General features: G+C 42.2%; 2 protein-coding genes and 2 non-coding genes across 4 annotated transcripts; 2 read left to right on the top strand and 2 right to left on the bottom strand.

Moving 5' to 3' along the window:
• The first annotated feature begins 1,649 nt into the window (after positions 1 to 1,649).
• On the top strand, positions 1,650 to 1,722 carry LOC137906192 (small nucleolar RNA SNORD49). Its single transcript, XR_011105882.1, has one exon. It is a non-coding gene; the product is annotated as a small nucleolar RNA SNORD49 (small nucleolar RNA).
• A 167-nt stretch (positions 1,723 to 1,889) lies between these two features.
• On the top strand, positions 1,890 to 1,959 carry LOC137906191 (small nucleolar RNA R38). Its single transcript, XR_011105881.1, has one exon. It is a non-coding gene; the product is annotated as a small nucleolar RNA R38 (small nucleolar RNA).
• An 82-nt stretch (positions 1,960 to 2,041) lies between these two features.
• LOC137905551 (fas-binding factor 1 homolog) lies at positions 2,042 to 9,145 on the bottom strand (the record flags this gene model as incomplete). Its single annotated transcript, XM_068749796.1, has 26 exons — positions 2,042 to 2,312; positions 2,597 to 2,700; positions 2,782 to 2,860; positions 2,932 to 3,069; positions 3,143 to 3,319; positions 3,879 to 4,055; positions 4,124 to 4,246; positions 4,359 to 4,477; positions 4,555 to 4,694; positions 4,790 to 4,897; positions 5,019 to 5,225; positions 5,355 to 5,452; positions 5,526 to 5,658; positions 5,743 to 5,789; positions 5,881 to 5,927; positions 6,331 to 6,401; positions 6,478 to 6,537; positions 6,627 to 7,073; positions 7,162 to 7,243; positions 7,340 to 7,482; positions 7,785 to 7,917; positions 8,007 to 8,126; positions 8,540 to 8,608; positions 8,733 to 8,865; positions 8,942 to 8,992; positions 9,071 to 9,145. Coding segments are annotated over 26 exons (3,141 nt in total), but the record flags the coding sequence as incomplete, so codon positions are not given.
• A 5,575-nt stretch (positions 9,146 to 14,720) lies between these two features.
• On the bottom strand, positions 14,721 to 16,155 carry LOC137905550 (cytoglobin-1-like). Its single transcript, XM_068749795.1, has 3 exons — positions 16,013 to 16,155; positions 15,335 to 15,563; positions 14,721 to 14,928 (listed from the first exon to the last, which is right to left on the bottom strand). The coding sequence occupies exons 1-3, from the start codon at positions 16,153 to 16,155 to the stop codon at positions 14,761 to 14,763; spliced, it is 540 nt and encodes a 179-aa protein (XP_068605896.1). The 3' UTR covers positions 14,721 to 14,760.
• Between the last annotated feature and the right edge of the window lie 1,776 nt (positions 16,156 to 17,931).

The following is a 17,931-nucleotide window of genomic DNA, read 5'->3' as shown; positions in this document are numbered from 1 at the left end:
AATATTGGGATTGAAGACAGAACTGACAGAAGGGCAGAAAAATGAGAGAAAACGTTGCCATTAAAGTGTCGTGTATTAAATCATTCTCATTCAGCCTTTGTTTCTCTGTATTCTTTTTACACTCTTATTTTAGATTCCATTTACTGCAGCACAAAGTTCCCATTTCCAATCATCATTTTCACTTCATGCTTTTCTGTGTTTATTTATATGCAAATAAACTTTGACCTGCGAGAAAAGTGACTAAAACACAAATCACAAATATTCTTATTTGGGCCGCTTTCACATGAGATCCTCCAGATACCTGATTCCTTTTTTTCCACTATTGCTTCTATGCACAAAGCTCAAATCAGGTAGGAGCAGACCCAGAGTTAGAGAGTCAGAGAGTTACACGACTGAATAGTTTTGTACATTTGGTAACATATCATTTATAAGGATAGTGAACAGGACTGGACCCGATTGGACCAAGTACACTGAACTAAACTACAATGTTTATGATGTTTGCATCACTATAACATAAATTGTGATAACAGACTCCAAATATGGTTTCTGCCGTTCATTGTGCTTGATTTATGAGGGTAGAGATCTGTTCTCAATTTACAACCTTTCATAGTTTACCTGTCCTTCTCTACGAGTGTGTGACTTTTTTTTTTTTTTTGCCTTGATATATTTCCATATACATCACTTACGATGTATAATTAACAAAGGTAGATGTTACTCTAATTATTTATTTTGACTTTCATTTGTCTACATCTACTGCAGAGATGTACAGCCAATTATAAAATATTGTTTTCCACTTTGATTAAAAACGAGTGGTACATTTCATTTTAAGGTTTATATTTATTGATAAATTGGTGAGGAATCTCGTTCGAAGCAGCCTAAACATTTACGTGTTCGTTTTAACCACACCCAATCATCGTATACGCCGGACGTGACGTAGCATTTGCTTTGCATTGGGCTTTTCAGGCGACGGACTTCCGGTCTTCTTGTCCCTCATGCTCTGCGGGCCGGACGTCTGCTGGGAGGCTCAGACAGAGCCATGAACAGTGCGATGAAAGCAGACTTTAATGCAGGCTGGCCGCCGACGTGAATCAGGTAACATCTAGCAGTGATTAATGAGACTCATCTGAGCACGTCTGGTGCCGGTTTCTCTTGAATTCTGCTAGCTGCTAGCTGCTAGCTGTCCTAAAACGAGGCCAACACGTGCTGGCTCCAGTAGCTATGCGTTGGTACTTTTATGCAAATAGAGCACACATTCGAAACGCTTTTTATATGATTGTTATACTTTATTTATGCAGCTGTAGCCTTGGCTGGGCTGGAATGAGGATCGTTTTCCCGGCAGAAAGGTTTCCCCGTTGAGATGAAAGGTAAAATGGACTTTATGCGTCGCGCAGTCATTCCTTTCCAAAAGTATGATGAGTTTTGTTATCCCTGTCTGAACAATAAGGTGTGGAAACAAATGGTATCTGACCCGCAGAAGACGATCCACGTGTACCTTCCTTGCGTGCTGCGCGGTGTCGATCAGTAATGAAGTGTTTGTTTTTAGATTCAAAGATCATCGGACCACGTTGATCCGGATTTCCCATGGAAAAGATGGGAGCGTGGTGAAAAGGTCCGTACCAGCTTCTCTTCTGTTCGGTGTCGGACGATGACTCTGTGATGAAACTGCTGCATAGGAAGTGCCGTCCGATGCGACAACTGGCGATGGAAATGGCAGTCCTGAGAATCATTGTTTCAATGTTCGGCTTTTTGTGTGTGCACGATTTGAAGACTTTGATCTCGATGTTGGCGTCTCCTCTCCTCCTGCAGGTCCTTGCGTCTGTAAGGTGAGCGATGATCCGTGAGAGCCGAGGGGAGTTGGAACAGGTAATTATTGATGCCAAATGCTGACGTCAAGCCGGTGATGATACAAGTTATCCCTGTCTGAACTGTAATGTGGAGTCATGGTAACCTGAGGCTTGAATAGAGATGCAGGACCAGTAAAGCTTATGCTTCTATTACGTTATGAGGAAGTGCTAAATATTGTACGTTGTACTTTCAGTTAAAACCCGTGGAGGAGTGGACACTGCCAGCTGTGGACTGATCCAGGAAGCTGACACCATAACAGAATACTGACTTGACTTTGCACATGAAAGAAAATAAAGAGTTTGTGAAACACATTTAATAGAAGTAAATTCAAGTCTTCAGTATATGAAATGTAACATCAATCCTACTTGCTAACACATGGGATACTGTGTTGACTGTTTGTAAAATTGCTAAAAGGACTTCTTCAAATTGTCCAAGAAGATCTGCTCATCTTCCAAGTACGCCGAGTCCTGTGTCGGAGAAAATAAAATTACGACCTCAAACAAGAAAAGTCTACTGGGAGAAATGGTATAACAATAAAATCCTCTACGGTTACCAAACTCCATTTGCAGCATGTCGAGGAATCAAATGTGTTATCTTGAGATTTTTCTTTTAACAGTCCCAGTATTGTCATTTGGGACCAACATGTAGTTCTAGTGTAATATAGTAGCCGCGTATATTGCTGCCTTCCATGATGGTGTATGCATTAATAAAAAAATGGAGTCAAATGGTTCTGATGTGGATTTCCTTTTACCTTGTCTGTATTGTACTTCAAGAGAGCCAAAAGAGCTGGAGACTCGATGTTAAATGAAGAGGTGGTTGATCGCAGGTCGGGGTTTGGCAGCACCGGACCTGCGTCTACAGACACAAACCCTTACCTTTGCATCGCGTGTGTGGTTAGTCAAAAATGTAATTAAGATATTAAACAGACGACCTCACCTGGTAAAATAGCTGAACTAGTCTGGAGAAAATTAACTGGTGTCTCGCTGGCCTGCAGATCACGGAGCTGAATTTGATCCTGTAATGGTAAATCGCATGATGACGGTGTTTGTGCTTTCTTTCCATACCTTCTGTCTAAGCGACGAGTACCTTAAGAATCCGTTGCTCCTGCTGCCTCAGGCGCTCCGCCTGTGCATGGATTTTTGCCAGCCTTGCCTCATGCATCGCCTCTACATGTTTTGCCTTCTGCAGAGCTCGTTCTCCTTCCTCATGCTTCTCTGCAGCAAGCTGCATTGAATAGTGTCTTTTAATATACAGAGTATAATCATCCTACACACAGGCCTGTGAGGTGTGGGCTTACCTTGCTAAAGGCCTCCACCTCTTGGGCTTTTGTCCTGAACCTCAAGGCTGAGCTGCTTATTCGCTCTTTCTCACTGTCCAGTTCTTGTCTTAATCTTTCCAGAGACTCTGTCTGTCGTGCCACAAAAATCTCCTTTTGTTTCAGCTCTGCAGCACGAAGTTTTAGGTCAGCTTGTTCCTACGGGAGAACCAGGAGCAAATTACAGTGTTAAATCATTCGGGATCCTGTGTAACCCAGAGAACTGACTGATTTATGAATGAATGTGTTCCATGAAAAAAGCACTCTGCCAAGCAGCTCGTTCCCTCCTAATTGGATTTACACCATCCACATGGTGATCTGGATCCTCAACAAAAGGTTCTAAATTGTTCTTGGTATCTTTATACACCAACCATGAAAAGTAAAAGTGAATCGGCGTTGATGTGTATTTTGAGCTGATTGTTGAATAAATGGGGTTTTAGTGCTAAAAAAAACCTTAAAATGTAAAACATTTTCTCGACCTAATTCTGGATCCGATCCAGAAGACATTTTTCATGATAGTACATACCGGACCCCTTTGTGACTGATTTTTGGCGAGTGAATAGAACGCATATTTTACAAGATATGATTATAAGTAAATGGGAAAAGCCAGATTTATTTTTGTATCCAGACAAGGAAACAGGAAAGAAATGAGTAGCTTTGAAAAACGAAAACAAAACTGGGTGTCCAAACCAAATATGACACCCTTTTCTCTCGTCACCTGCGCCAGACTGATGATGGAGCCCTCTCTCTTCTCCAAGAGGCTGTTGACGTCGCGCTCGGCCCTCTCGTACCTCTGTTTCTCCATGGCGTGGAAGTGTTCCCTCTCAGCTGCGAGCTTCCTCCTCTCCTCTGCACAATGCTGCATCACTGACTTCTGCTCCTCCAATAATGCACTCTGATGGAGACAAGACAATGGGATAACCTCCATTGTCCATCGCTGGCACCGACGTCAGCCGGCCTCACCTTTGCTCTATCCAGCTCCTCTCTTTCCATGCTGGTCTGCATGGTGAGGGCGTGTCGCTCTTCCTCCAGTCCTCTTTGAGCAGACTCTACCTTGGCCTGCTCTGCTGTCACCTTCCAGCGTTCCTGAGGCATGCAAAATGTAGTTTTCAGTCTTTAAAAGGCGTAAACGCATCTTTATAAGGTGCTTGCATGGCATTGCTATACAGCTAAGCAAAGTCTATTTTTAAGGCCGGACCTTCTCAAGCTGTCTCTGCTGCTCATTGAGCTGAGCGTCCATCCGAGAAATGATCTCCTTGCGGTGTGCTCTCTCCTCTGCCATGGCTTTCTGTTGTTGGGCCAGGCGGTCCTGCATCACTGATACGTTTACAGAGCGACTATTACAAGACTTCGACCTTGGCCTACTTGTATTTTAATTGTGCGTCTTGACGTACGTTGAAGCTGCTCGTCTCTGCGCCGCGCCTCTTGCTCCAGGCCATGAGCCGTGTGCTCGTGTGTGCTCTCCACCCGAGACGAAAGCTCTCCGAGTCGGGCGGAGAACTGCTCCATCTGCTCAATCACCACTGTGAGCGACCTGAGCACCAGGAAACAGAAATAGCAGAGACAGAAGATTGTTGAGGAATAATGTATCATTTTTAATGACACTCATGAACTTGGATGAAACCCTACCGGGTCTGAGATGTTGCACTTGTAACTGCATCGATCTCCTCATCCTTTACCTTCTTCAGTCTCTGAATCTGATCCTCGTGGTCTTTCTTCATCTCCAATATAGATTTCCTAGACAGTTGGACAAATAAAACTAAAAATACGTGTTGACAACTACCGACAATTCTAACAGCTGGTTAAATCCTTTGTTGTAGAATGACCTTCACTACAGAGAAAGACTTCTTTAGCTTACCTCTGGAGTTCCCGGAGTCTCTCCACCTCCTGGTCTCTGTCTTTCTGGGCCTGGGCCAGTTTGCGCTGGCCCTGAGCTTGCAGTTCCGAGCGTTCCCGCTCAGCCGATTGCGTTACGGCTGCCAGGCGCTCCGTTAAGTCGTCACACTCTCGCTGTGCTTGTGCTTCCCTCTGGGCTGCTGATTCTTCGAGCAACTTCACGCGAGCCCTAGACCACAGAGCAATATGCCTTAACAATGTAGATACAAATGAGCTGCACAAAGTACACAGATTATTCACAAAGTACTGTTGTTATTCAAAAACAAAGGAGGGTGTGTGTGTGTGTGGTCTGACTTACTTGTGTGCATTCTCCATAAGCTCCTTATCCTTTTTATGATGCTGGTGGACACTCTCCAACAATTGGTTTTGGTCTCGCTCCAGGTGAAGGGTCTTCAACTGGGCCAAAAACACAACACAGAAGGTTATTATTCCTTTTTTTGAAAACAGCAGACACGCTTCTCCGTCATACCTGTCCCTCCAGCTGGATGATACGAGCCTGTAAAGTTTGATCATCCCCAGGTGGCTGATCTTTCTCTCTGCATGTCTGTGTGACTCCTGCATCCCCGACTTTGCCCACACCCGGCAACTGAGACTGCATCACCGTCAGGAAAAGAAAAGTCACGGACAAATGGAATGATAAATGGGTTGGTTTATTTTGACTAAGATATATTTTTTTGTTCCTGACCTCCTGTTGTAGAAACAGCTGTGGCAGACTGTCGGCTGGAAGCGTCACCTTTTCACCAGATACAGAAGAGATTACAAAAGACATAAAAACACGGCATCCCACATATTGATCAACCAATTGTGCAGAAAAGCCCAAATACCTGTGGGACAGCAGAAGGTGAATTTTGTATCTCATTTTGCTGGGGAACTGCTAGAAGGAAAATATGCATGAGTTGCTGTAAGGAATCATACTGACCGGTAACCAGTAGGTTACAAAGCAATACTGAAACGAGAACAATTGTATCCAGAGATTAAGACATCCCAGTGACTGAAAAAGACCACGACACACCTCTACCATAATGACTCACGTTCTAATATGACCCCCCAAAAAAAGTAAAGTGAAAATGCTCTGATTTGTCAGATGTATTTATCCCAGAATCTGAGAAGCAGCTAGAAAACTCTTTCAGTGCCTAGCGGTTTTGTTTGTCTTGTTTTAGCCCCGTTTGTGGAGGTTCCAGTCGTATCCTGTCGCAGTAAATCAATCTGTAGAATAATATATGTAAGATTCACGCAGGTGGAATGTGGTGACAGGCCCTCTATTCTGCCGATACCTTGCTTGCTCCTCTTCTCTCTGACAGGAGAGGAATGAGCAGTGGGGCTGTGGTTTCCAGAAAACCCGTTACTGCAAGAAAAACAAAGTGAAAGTGAACTAATATAAGTCCCTTATAGTGCATGGCTTTATGCAACAAACGCCTTACCTGGTCTCTGTGGCAGCTGTGGCCTCTCTGAACCTGGGAGCTTGCGAAGTGACTGGTTTACTAAAAAGTAAAGCAAATTATGAATCCGATCAGAAGAACAATCTAAATCCGACGTGCCTGAGTTGTTGTGCGTCCACCTTCTTCAGTACCTAACAATCAAATCCAGATCGACCTCTTTCCCCCGCCCTGAGTGATCTTCCTTGATGGATGTTTCTGCCTCAGAGTTTGGCACTGCCAGAGCCTTCTTCCTTTGAAGAGCTGCTGTCAACCAGCCATCTTCCTCTTGTCCTCTTTTAGACACCTCCAGCTTGGCTTGCGCGGCAGGTTCATCAGCTGAGGGTGGGGTTTCTGAGGCCGCGGTAAATACAGCATGGCCGCCAGTCAGAGAGGGTTTTCGCTCTAATGAAGCCGAGGAAGGATGCTTTGGAGACTCCGCTTTTGTCTTGGACCCGGTGCCATCGGTCTCTAAAAACAGGTCGTCGTCATTTGTTTTGAGGCCGAGCCAGTCAGCTGAGCGTCGTTGTCGAGAGGAGGCTGGGGTGGTGGGTTTGGATTTCGTCTCTGGAATAGAGGAACGGTCATCCTCTGCAGAAAATCTGCTAATTAGAAAGAAAAAGATAATGTATCATTTTGCAATGCGAGTAAAAATAAGGCTGCAAAACCGAGATGACTGCACACACCCACCTTACAAGCTGTCTGCGAGAGGGTCGTCCCTCAGGTTTGGATGCCAGAGTGGGCTGATAGGTGCCAAATGTGAAGTCATCCTCTAAAAGCATCATGACAAATTAATCAAGAAACGTTCAAATGCTTATTCTTGGAAAAATCGCACGTGCAAATCAGAGTGTTGAGATGCTCCATTTACCTTCGACGTCTTGTTGATGCTTCTCTTGAGACAACGGCGGGTTCTTCCTCTCACCCATCAGAGATCGCTCGAGAAGACTGGGGGAAGTGAAACTCTCCAGAATCATGTGCAGCTTAGTTTGAGTTCTCTGAGGGGGCTCACGGCTGAGACGATGCAAAACAAGAGGAAAATGGGGGGAGGGGGGGGGGGGGGCATGACCAGATATACCTTGTTAAGATACTAATTAGGGCAGGGAAAGTTGCACTTGCAAAAACAGGCAAAGCAAAGGCAAACAAAAGAACAGGTAGACCTTCAGATGAGAGGCGCTGCTTTATGAAGACAGTGTCGATGTTTGATTTTAGTCTACTAAGGCAGAAATTATTCATCATTTGAGCATTAGAAGTAAAAAATAAATAAAAACCCAGTGATTAGAGAGAGGCAGTGAGAGCACAAAAACATGTAGCACCTTTCCTCATTGGGCCAAAGTGCAGAGTCTTTCTTCTTGGAATTTCTTTTATCATCGTCTAATCCAAGGGGATCCATAAAGTCATCCACTACGTCATCAAATGTAACATCACCTTCATTCTTTGTGGCCTTAGCTGTCAAAGACAAATGCATACAGGAGTCAAGTATTTGATTGCATGAAAATGCATCGAAATAAAGATCTAGGGATCAACTTGAGGTTTACGTGTTTGTGTTGTTACGGTCGGCACTGATTTTCCAGGTTTGTCCGGCTGAGTGCCGGACCTAGAATATCGCTGGTCTTCATCTGCAAGCAAGTCATCGAGTTCATCGTCCAGCAGGTCATCTAGATCCGCAGTGGAAATGAAGATTCCTTTTATGCTGCTTTTTTTGGATATGAAGGACTATGAAGCCGCAAAGAGGCATCGGGTCGGGATAGCTCATCTTATTTTGGCAGCACGTACAGAAAATGTAAAGATGTGCTCAATTCTAGTTCACTAAACACTATTTTTGGGGGTCGTACCATCAATATCATACATGCAGCTCTCCAGTTTAGGTTGCTTACGAATACAAAGGAAACTAATAACAAATATTATTTAACCAAAAGGAGGTCAAAATCATATTCATTAAACTAAGTGAACTTTTAGTGTGAGGTGTTCGAATAAAACCGCAATCTCAGCAGATTGAGAGAGAAAAAAATAAAGTTATTAGCAAACTGCTGTTGAGGTAAACAAAGCTCCTTATTTGAGGCCGACTCACCAGAGACGGTGAACTTCTTACGCGCCGTAAATGACGGTGCAGAGTTTGGCTTCCTCCCTTCTGTAGTGGCTTCACGCGAGTGGAGAGGAGGGGAGACATAGTTCTCTCGGATTGCTTCCATTAATGCCAACTTCAAAGTGCAGCTACTAATGAGAAAATCATTTATGCCCAAACCCCTTCTGCACGGACTTACCTGCTCCGTCCGGTCGGACGTGACTTTCAAACGAGTCTTTTGTTTGCCCTTTCTTAAATGATTTTGTTTGTGCTGGAGCCGAACTTGGCTTTTTCTTCGATGGAAAAAGTTCTTCCTCCAAACCATCCATTTCCTGTGCAAGGATGAAGGTAAACTATTAGCACTCCGAGTGGCTCAGACGCCTTGCACAGAAAGCTACAAATCACTACCATTAAGTTCTTCATGATGTCAGCAGGATCTGCTGCCGACACCTCAGAGTCCTTTAAAAAGAAGAAAAAATCTAATTAACAGTACAATATTATACATATACTTTTCACATCTTTCACAAGTTTACATACCTCAGTGTCATCCTCGTCCCTCTTTTCGTCCTCTGCTAACATACTGAGGAAGTCATCAGTGGCAGAAGAGCTGGAGAGAGAACAATTTGGAATTATTTATTACCCTTTGAGATGCTTGTTTCTAGAAATTTCATGAACACTAGAAGGGCACCCAAAAGAGAAAGAAGCCTCCTTCAAGATAGCTCAGTTTCCCGATCATCACTAGACAATCGGGTCACGAGCTCTACCTTTTGTAAAGACAGGATGAATAAATAAATAAAACATCTCATTTCCACTCTTTGCTCTAAATCTAATTTGTTTAGGTTTATTGCTGCACATGGGCATGAATGAATCTGGCACAAATCTGAGCAGCTCAGATGTGGATTGTGTTGGTTGCCCAACACAAAATAAGCGAATTAATTAGTGTGCCTTAATTCCTTAAAGCGATAAAGTGAGCTGAAACAATCACATTTATCCAAATGATTCGGGGAAAATTATGACTTACATTCAGTAATGACTAACAATGTCGTATCGCGCTGTTCATCACCAACAATCAACAATTGAATGTTCCAAAAACAAAGATAATAGATGTCGTGACAAAGTTTTACCTTTACAGTGCGCTTGGAACAAAAGGCAAATCCAATACCTGAAGCACAACTGTAACAACATAAACGTTCTAACATTCGAGACAAAGATTTCCGGGTTACTGGCCACAGTGCATTGTGGGAAGAGTAGTTTTTTTTTGTCAAGGAAACGCGACAGACGACGTCCATGGTTGCTTTGTGGTTTCAACGGTCCATTGACAAATGTATGCTTGAAATGTGAATGTAAATACTTTTACCAGCAGGTGGTACCAGAGCTTAAACGTGTAAAATCATAATAATAATAATGGAATAGAATAGAATTAGTTCTAGTTGCAGTTTTTCTCAGTCGCTTTGGTGCTTTTCTCACGTCACTATATCAGTAGAAGGATGCTGAGGATGGAGCTGCCAGGGAACAGGGCTAGAGGTCAACCTAAGAGGATGATACATGGACGTAGTGAGGGAGGACATGAGAGTGGCTGGTGTTGGGGAGGACGATGCAAAGGACAGGGTGAAGTGGAGAAAGTTGGTTTTCTGTGGCGTGCCCTCACGGGACAAGCCGAAAGTACAGTAGTAGGAGTCGGTTTGTGAACATCGCACCTTTAAAGGGTTTGCAGAAGGGCCATAACCTGCGAAACAGAATTCATGATTTGAATTCACCATTCAACAGGATATTGGTTACTTTTGAGATCTAAAATAAGTAAAATAATTCCTGCACATTGGCTTTCAACACAAATCATTACATGCATTGAAAACAAAGGTGCACATAATTTTTTGTTTCTTGTGTCAATGATAAGAACATCTGCTGAACAGATAAGGACGGACGGCAGGAGTCTCGTGGAATGTCAAATTCACATGAGGCCGATCTGATTGATGGTAGAAACTGATACCAATAATATAAATTTGTCTTGATAGTACGAAGACACGGAAAAACAGAGAAGATAAATAAGCAAAGCAGTCTCTGTTGGTTCTAAGTTGAATAAAGGAAATACAAGTTGATCCACTTTTCGCCAAGTTCTCTTTGTTTTCTTGGTTCATTATCAATCGAGAGAGCTCACCTGCACGGTCACTGGACTTGAGATTACGGCCTATCTGGCATCAGCTCGCGGCTGCGGGGGGGGGGGGGGGGGGCACAATGACAATGGGAGGAAAAGATGGCATGCAAGTCATGACTGATGGAGCCAAAAAAATAAAATAAACAAATTCATAAAAGATTACTGTAACGCTTGGAAACACTTGCCTAGATAGAAATCATTTCCATGACAAATGACAGATAAGACACCAACGACCTGTGACCTACAAGAACAACAGTCAGATATTTATTACTTTATATGAAGGTGTCTTGCAGCTGCGTTAAGTACATGGTTGTAGAGTGGTCATGTTTTTTATAATGTGGGGCAACCATCCTCGCTCTTTATGCATCTGTGCTTCTGTAACATGCTCCACTTTCTCCCCATTGTCTGGAGCCCCTTCTGTAAACCTAACCTAACACAGACATGCACGCGCACACACACACACACACACACACACACACCAACACACACACAGCTGTCATGGATATTTTTCTGTCTCTTTTTTACTTGCTGTCTTTCTCAGCATTGGCGTTAATATACAGAATTTCATTTTTAATTTGCAGTTCATGGTTTGATTGAATTTAGAAAAATAATTCTGACAAAAATACAAAGATTGGAGACCTCCCCACAGGACTCCCCAAGGGACACAGTCGAATGCCTTGTTCAAGTCCACAAAACACATGTAGACTGGTTGGGAAAACTCCCATGCACCCTTAAAGGTCCCATATTTTACCCTTTCTCCACAGGTTAATGCATTTCCAAAACACTTACATTAAATACCTGTGACAGTATTTGGACAAAATAGCAAACAGATGCTGCAGGACAGCGTCCGTCATTTCTGTCTCACACAGCTCTGCCAGAAATGCTCTAAATCCAGAATATATATATATATTCATATAGCGAGCACCTGGGGTAATGCAATTCGCCTTCATGATTTTGAATCATGAAGGCTTTATTTTACACTTTATAAATATATTCCTAGCCATTCACAATGTGCACAGATCACAGAGCCGATAGCGGGCGTTGGCTGTTATGCAGTAAACCGGTTATTCTGCTGCATGCTTCACCCGAGTTAGCAGGTTGGACGTTCCGGCTGGCGTGGCTTTGAGTGCTTGGCGAGTCTCCTCAACACCAGCTCACACAGTCCTCTGACGAGGACCGGACCCCTTGGAGGACGATTTCTTTCATTCCACATGAGTGGGAGAAAAGGTCACTGTATATACCTTAAAATATATTCTTTCAGAGTTGTGTATTACCAAATGCTACATGAGCACTGCCTTTGTGCTCCAGTTTTCTGTCTAAAATTGTAGTTAAATTCCATCTGTTTGTGATGCACGTTACACAACCTCCTTCACACATGGCATCCAGACACACAAAACAAAAAGTTTGAGAAGTTTTTAATTTTCCAAATATTTTAGTGCTGTGATTCAGGATATCTGGAGCTCTGCTGCTTACAGAAACAACACGGAGCCTCGGATCTGATGTGACCCACTCAGTTTGTTCTCTTTGAAATGATATCCTTACCCCGTTCTGCTCACTGATGTCATTCCTGAGACTGAGCTGCTGCGTTGCTCTTCATATATGGCACGTCGTTCTCAGCATTCACGTTCTGCCTGTGACAGATAATACAACATAACGAAGCGTCAGCTTCAACATCACAGTGTCCTTGAGCGCACAGTCATCTGTTTATTTGCTCATAATCAACTTGCTCTTGCCATATCGCTGTAGTCATGAGGGATTGTTCATCTGTTGTGCCTTAACAGGGGCTGGTGGCAGCGAGATGGGGTTAGATCAGAGATAGTAGCCTGGAAAGCAGTAGCGGGTTTGGGCACGAACGAGCACTTAAAAAAACAATAAAACAATTGCGATGGCGTATTTTGGTCCGATCATGCCTGTCATATCACTGTGTGGGGAATTGCCAAATCAGAAGCTGTATGAGAAGGGAAAAGGGGGGGGGGGGGGGGGGTATGGAGAGAAATGTGTTTGGAAGCTTGAGGATCAAAGGTTTTTGTTATTGCTGCAGTTTGGGGCGGGGTTTCCTCACACATAGTTGGCAGCATTAATTAAACCGTCAAAACGGGCACTGGTATCGAATCCCACTCCGGGAATGAGATAGAGAAGGGTGAGCAGGGCAGACCCAGGGCAGACCTGAGCGGAGTGGAGTGTTCCGCATATAATTTTGAATATAATTTATTATATGGAAAATAGAATAAGAGGAATAAGTAGAATTGCAAATGTATATGCAAAGCTGTCTAGCAATAACACCGTTGCTAAGAAACTCTATGTGAAGTTTCTATGACATCCTCCGAAAACACACTTTCTACTCTCTTCCTGTGAAAATCCACCTGTTCACAATTAATACTCACGGCTTGATCTTGGCGGAGAATCTCTGCCACAGGACGAGCGCAATGGTGGTGAGGACGGCCATGGTGGTGCACATGGCTCAACCCCAAGGACCCCCCCGTCCTTAGGGACCTATAGTGGTTCAGAGGGCTGAGACCTCTCCCATCAAAAGGCTTGGGTTGTTATAGGGAGAGTTTTTGGTATAACCGTCTTGACTATTCCTATTTGTCTTCTCTTTTAGCTCTGACTAGTGATTGGGGGAGATTATCTTGGAGGATTAGCTCGACCCAGGGGTGGGGGGGGTTGGCTCTCGCCAGTAGGACTAAACCGCCTTGCAAATTATTTGCAAAACAAATAATTTTGTTCTAGCAAAACAGAATCAAAACACTTCCTGAAAAATGACTTTTCATTTACTAAGATGAAGTTTACAGTTGATGATGGGACCAGTGCTGGACCAGCTGCTCTGATCTCAAGGGTTTGACGGCTCCTGCTACAAGCCAACACCCGGAAACTGACATGATAATTACACTGTGGGAAAAGAAATTAAGACTACAAAAGATTGCAAACAGGAGTGACAGAGAATTGGTCCAGTTTTAATCAGCTTTCATTCTATCAAAGATGATACTGTCCAAAAACAGTTGGGCAGCGTTCAGTGACATTTCCCACATGCTTTGCATGAGACCTAAAGAGACCTCTCACTTTACTCATTTTACACTTCTGGTGTGACGTGTTTTTTTGCAGTTTCTTTTCTTTTCATGCCGGTTCATGTCCGACTTCTGCTTGTGAATTTGTTTACGTTGAACATCAATCATTTAGCTGTCGTAACTTTGATGTATTGTAATTAAAATGACCCACTGATATTGGTTTATAAAACATGTCATAATAGCATATTTGAACATGAACATGTTGATTGTTGATTGCAGTCCCAAATAGGAGTGAATTAAAATGAGACGTAAGTAGCATTTTTATTCTCAAAATCTTTATTTGATATACAGATTGTTATAAAACACATTGCAAAGACCCACAATTTGTTGTTAATTCTATATGATTGGTTTAACCATTGTTCGAGTGAAGATTTAAGAATAACAAGACTAGATTATATTCCTAGCCATTCACAATGTCGACAAGTTATTGTTCTGGCTGCTGTATTGCTTGGGATATAATTATGTAAAATGACAAAGTACACCGTTGTCTTGCGGCATATTTCAGGAAAATATATTGAACGTAACATTTGAGCTGTGAGCACAAATCGTATAGGGCTTTTATTTGATGACATAAAAAGAAGAAGTATGTTTTCTAATGCAATTAACCAATTCCACCATTGCAATAGTGACTTTTGGTTGATAAAAGGTATACATCTTAATAACTTGAAGGCATGTATATAAATATTTATTTTCTATTGTAAATTTACATGAGTTAAAATTAGAATATTCAAAAAGCCGTGGTTTGGTAGGCACATTTTGTATATTGATTTATCAATTCTGTATAGTATGAAATAACATAATACCAAAGATAGCAATCATCATAACGTAGAGTTTTGTCAGAAAATTACAAAGCATGTATACAAGAAGAAGTTTGAATGTTACAGCAGTGAATTACTGAATTATGTACGAAATCATATTGTAAATTTATGTGAACTGTTTCCCAGTATTTCCCAGTTTAAAAACTGAATTAAAAGTTAATATAAATAACTTTTAATCCTGTTAACTTTGTTCTACTTTGAAGGTGACTCTAGAAGTTTAATCCAGCCTAAATCTTCATACACGCGTTTGACAGCGATGCAGAGATTATTGAAGAGTTTCGTCCACGCATCAGCCACCTCTGATGTCACAACCTCGGAAAACGCTTCCTTCAGGACAGCCAGTATCACATTAGAGAGGTTCTGCGTAAGACACAACAAAACACAATAATTACTAAATTGATGGTCTGACATTCTGGGGAGTTTTAATTCACTAGTTGCCATGTCTTGAAGCTATACAGCAAGCCACTGGTTATCTTAGCTTTAAGACAAGAAGACAGCCAACCTGACCCTTCTCTCAAGCCTGGAAATGAATGAATAATATTATTAGTATTATTGCCCAAAAACAACATTTTATTTTCTCAGCCTAGTGAGGTGATGCTTTCCTCACTGCAACTTCTGGGTCCAGTAACCGATGGCAGTAATAGTTAAAAAATCGACTTTCTACCCGCTGAAGTTTTATCAAAATGCACACACATTCATTCTTTAAAGTTAAAGCCTGAGAGTGTGCTCCGGTCACTTCTTTTGTTATCTGCATACACAACTTTACCTCAAAGTAAATATGCTCCACGTTGTGCTGGACTGCATGGCTCTTGCCCAGGTCTCTCAGCTTTGTGGCCACATGCTCTGTGTCATCAAAGTTTGTAATCACATCGTTGAGGAAATTCATGACTCTTATACCGTGCGCGATCAGCGACTTGCTCCTCTCCAGATCGGATTGCTTCATGTCCTTGAAGTTAGAGAAAAACTTCTTGGCATTGGGGAACTCTTCAAAAAACCTGCAGAGAGAAAGAGAGCCCAATTCTGAGAAGTACATGCAACATTGTTGTACTGCTAAACAACCGGGGGACTCCTCATTACTCACTTTCCCCACCCCTCCTTCCTCTCTTAAAATTATTGTTGAATTAATGAATGAATTTCACTAACGTCATCTTTGGCATAAACCAGCTCTTCCTGTAAAGCGCCTTTGGCGCTGAAATAAACTTGACTCGACATGCTCGTTCTAATGGACGAACATATAAACTCAGATTTTATTCGCCTTCGATTGGTGAGTAAGGCACAATTTGCCCCAGCTGATCAGTAAATACATGTCACCGGATTTGCACCTCTCCACCATATTCTCATGTGGAAATCATACAACCATCTTCAAGCAAACCAACTCCACCTGCAACCAATGTTTGGATTCCCAAAACATAAACCATCAAAGAGATCAAGTCAAAGCCCACACCTGAGTAGTATCACTTGTCCGTTGGCCGCGTGGTTCTTGTAGACTTCCATCCAGGACTCTTGAATCATCAATATGTCCTTGTCCGTCAGAGGGCATGGTTGCTCTTGGAGGACCAGCCCTCCCTGTTGCTTTGGCATTGCCATCTGGGCACGCAATTGGGGTGAGGTTGTGCAAAATGATGAGAGTATACCCCCCCCACACACACACACACACACACACTATATTGTCCTACCTCTCTTTCTTGTTTATGCTTTCTTTCTTGGCGACAGAAGAAGGTTTTCTCCACCGCGGAGTCTCTGCTGAGTGAGAGTGTGAGTGAAGAACAAAACAAACCCACGAGAAACGCTCGTAGCATCTGAGGAGGGGCCTGCGAACGCTCTCTCTTACACTCTTTGTTCCCTCCCCTTCGTCCTCACTCTACCCACCTCACCTTTGCGGTCGGAATTTGATGGAAATATGATAGGATAAAAAAAACAACCACAAATCAGTCAGACATGCAATGCGTGCCATGTTCGAGTATGAGGAACTGTAAGATAATAAGCTTAAAAAGAGATAAAGGGGGCATGCCCTGACTGTCTTCTCTCCGTTGTCACCAACCCAGACCAATCAGGAGATTAACATGTAACAATCGAATTCTTCACAAAGCCCCTGTGAATGCAAAAACACTTTGAGTGTAAAAATACTTCTGATTGAAAAGGTAGAATCGTGCAACCCATATCTATAGGCTATATAATGTTTTTCATTATGTGTGCATACCATCAAGAGACACACATATATTTTCTACCTTGGGTGTGGAAGTATTTACCAAGGGAGTTTATATCGCACTTCTTTATTCACGGTTGATTACTCAAGAAGGGTGTTTGTGTGGTATATTGTGTGCTGGGTAAGCAGCTAAAGTTATGAAGGAAACTGTCAGCAAACATAGGATGAGCAAAAAATGTGTCAAATGTGGCAATGGTAAGGAATGAAGTGATTATACTGCTTTATAGCAGAGGTACAACGTACAGTAGGAGCCGGCAGCATACGGATTCATGTTAAACATTTACAGAGTCCCTGAAAGTGATTCGTTAACAATGGAGTAAGAAAGAAACTGTGCTGAAGCCTGACATATATATCACTTCTGGATTATCCAAATATCTCGGAAAATGGCTTTTGTAAACAGCCTTACTCAACAGCACCAAAGTAAATACATAGTTATTTATTAAGTCTGTGAATATTTTCAAGCTTAATCATGACGCTGCCTGGTCGGTATCAGATAGGAAGGGTCAGATGAGGGTGTAGCTGATCGGACAAACATGGAGACTTGGCCAATAATTATAAATCAAAATGCTCCGCTCGCATTGGTTTATGTTTCGTCAGAGGAATCCAAACACTTTTTTAATGTTTCATAATGTTTTTTTGCTTGCCAGACCCACACAGAAAACATTTGTAAATTCTTTGTTGTAGTTTGGAAATGTGTTATCAGCCCTAATAGAGGGAATTTTTGGAGACCGACCGCCCCCTGCCCTTTATTCTACTGTTAACATTTGTAAAAAAAAAAAAGAAAAAATTATGTTTGCCAGTTTGTTCCCAAATGTTTAGCATAATTGCATTTATTTCATTTAAAAAAAGGGACGATTCAGTAGGGAATCGAATATTGGATTTAATACTTTATACTGGAACAAACTGTCATTTTCACTGTAATAAACACATAAAGAGCACAGAATCAATGAACAATAATAACAATAAAAAGTTTCAATGTACTAAAGTGAAATGCACATGGCCCAAAAGCTAAACATGAAACTTGATAAAAAACCATTTATTTAACACATAGCTACCAAATAAGACCGTCACTCAGTGGATCAGGACCAATGCGTATCGACATCTACTGGACAATTATAGTAATGTAGCTTTTCATGGTAAGTTAATTACAATTATTA

Source organism: Brachionichthys hirsutus, chromosome 16 (assembly GCF_040956055.1).
Source record: "Brachionichthys hirsutus isolate HB-005 chromosome 16, CSIRO-AGI_Bhir_v1, whole genome shotgun sequence".
NCBI classification, from domain to species: domain Eukaryota; kingdom Metazoa; phylum Chordata; class Actinopteri; order Lophiiformes; family Brachionichthyidae; genus Brachionichthys; species Brachionichthys hirsutus.
The sequence above is the reverse complement of the archived record's forward strand: the minus strand, read 5'-3'. Positions and strand labels throughout refer to the sequence as shown.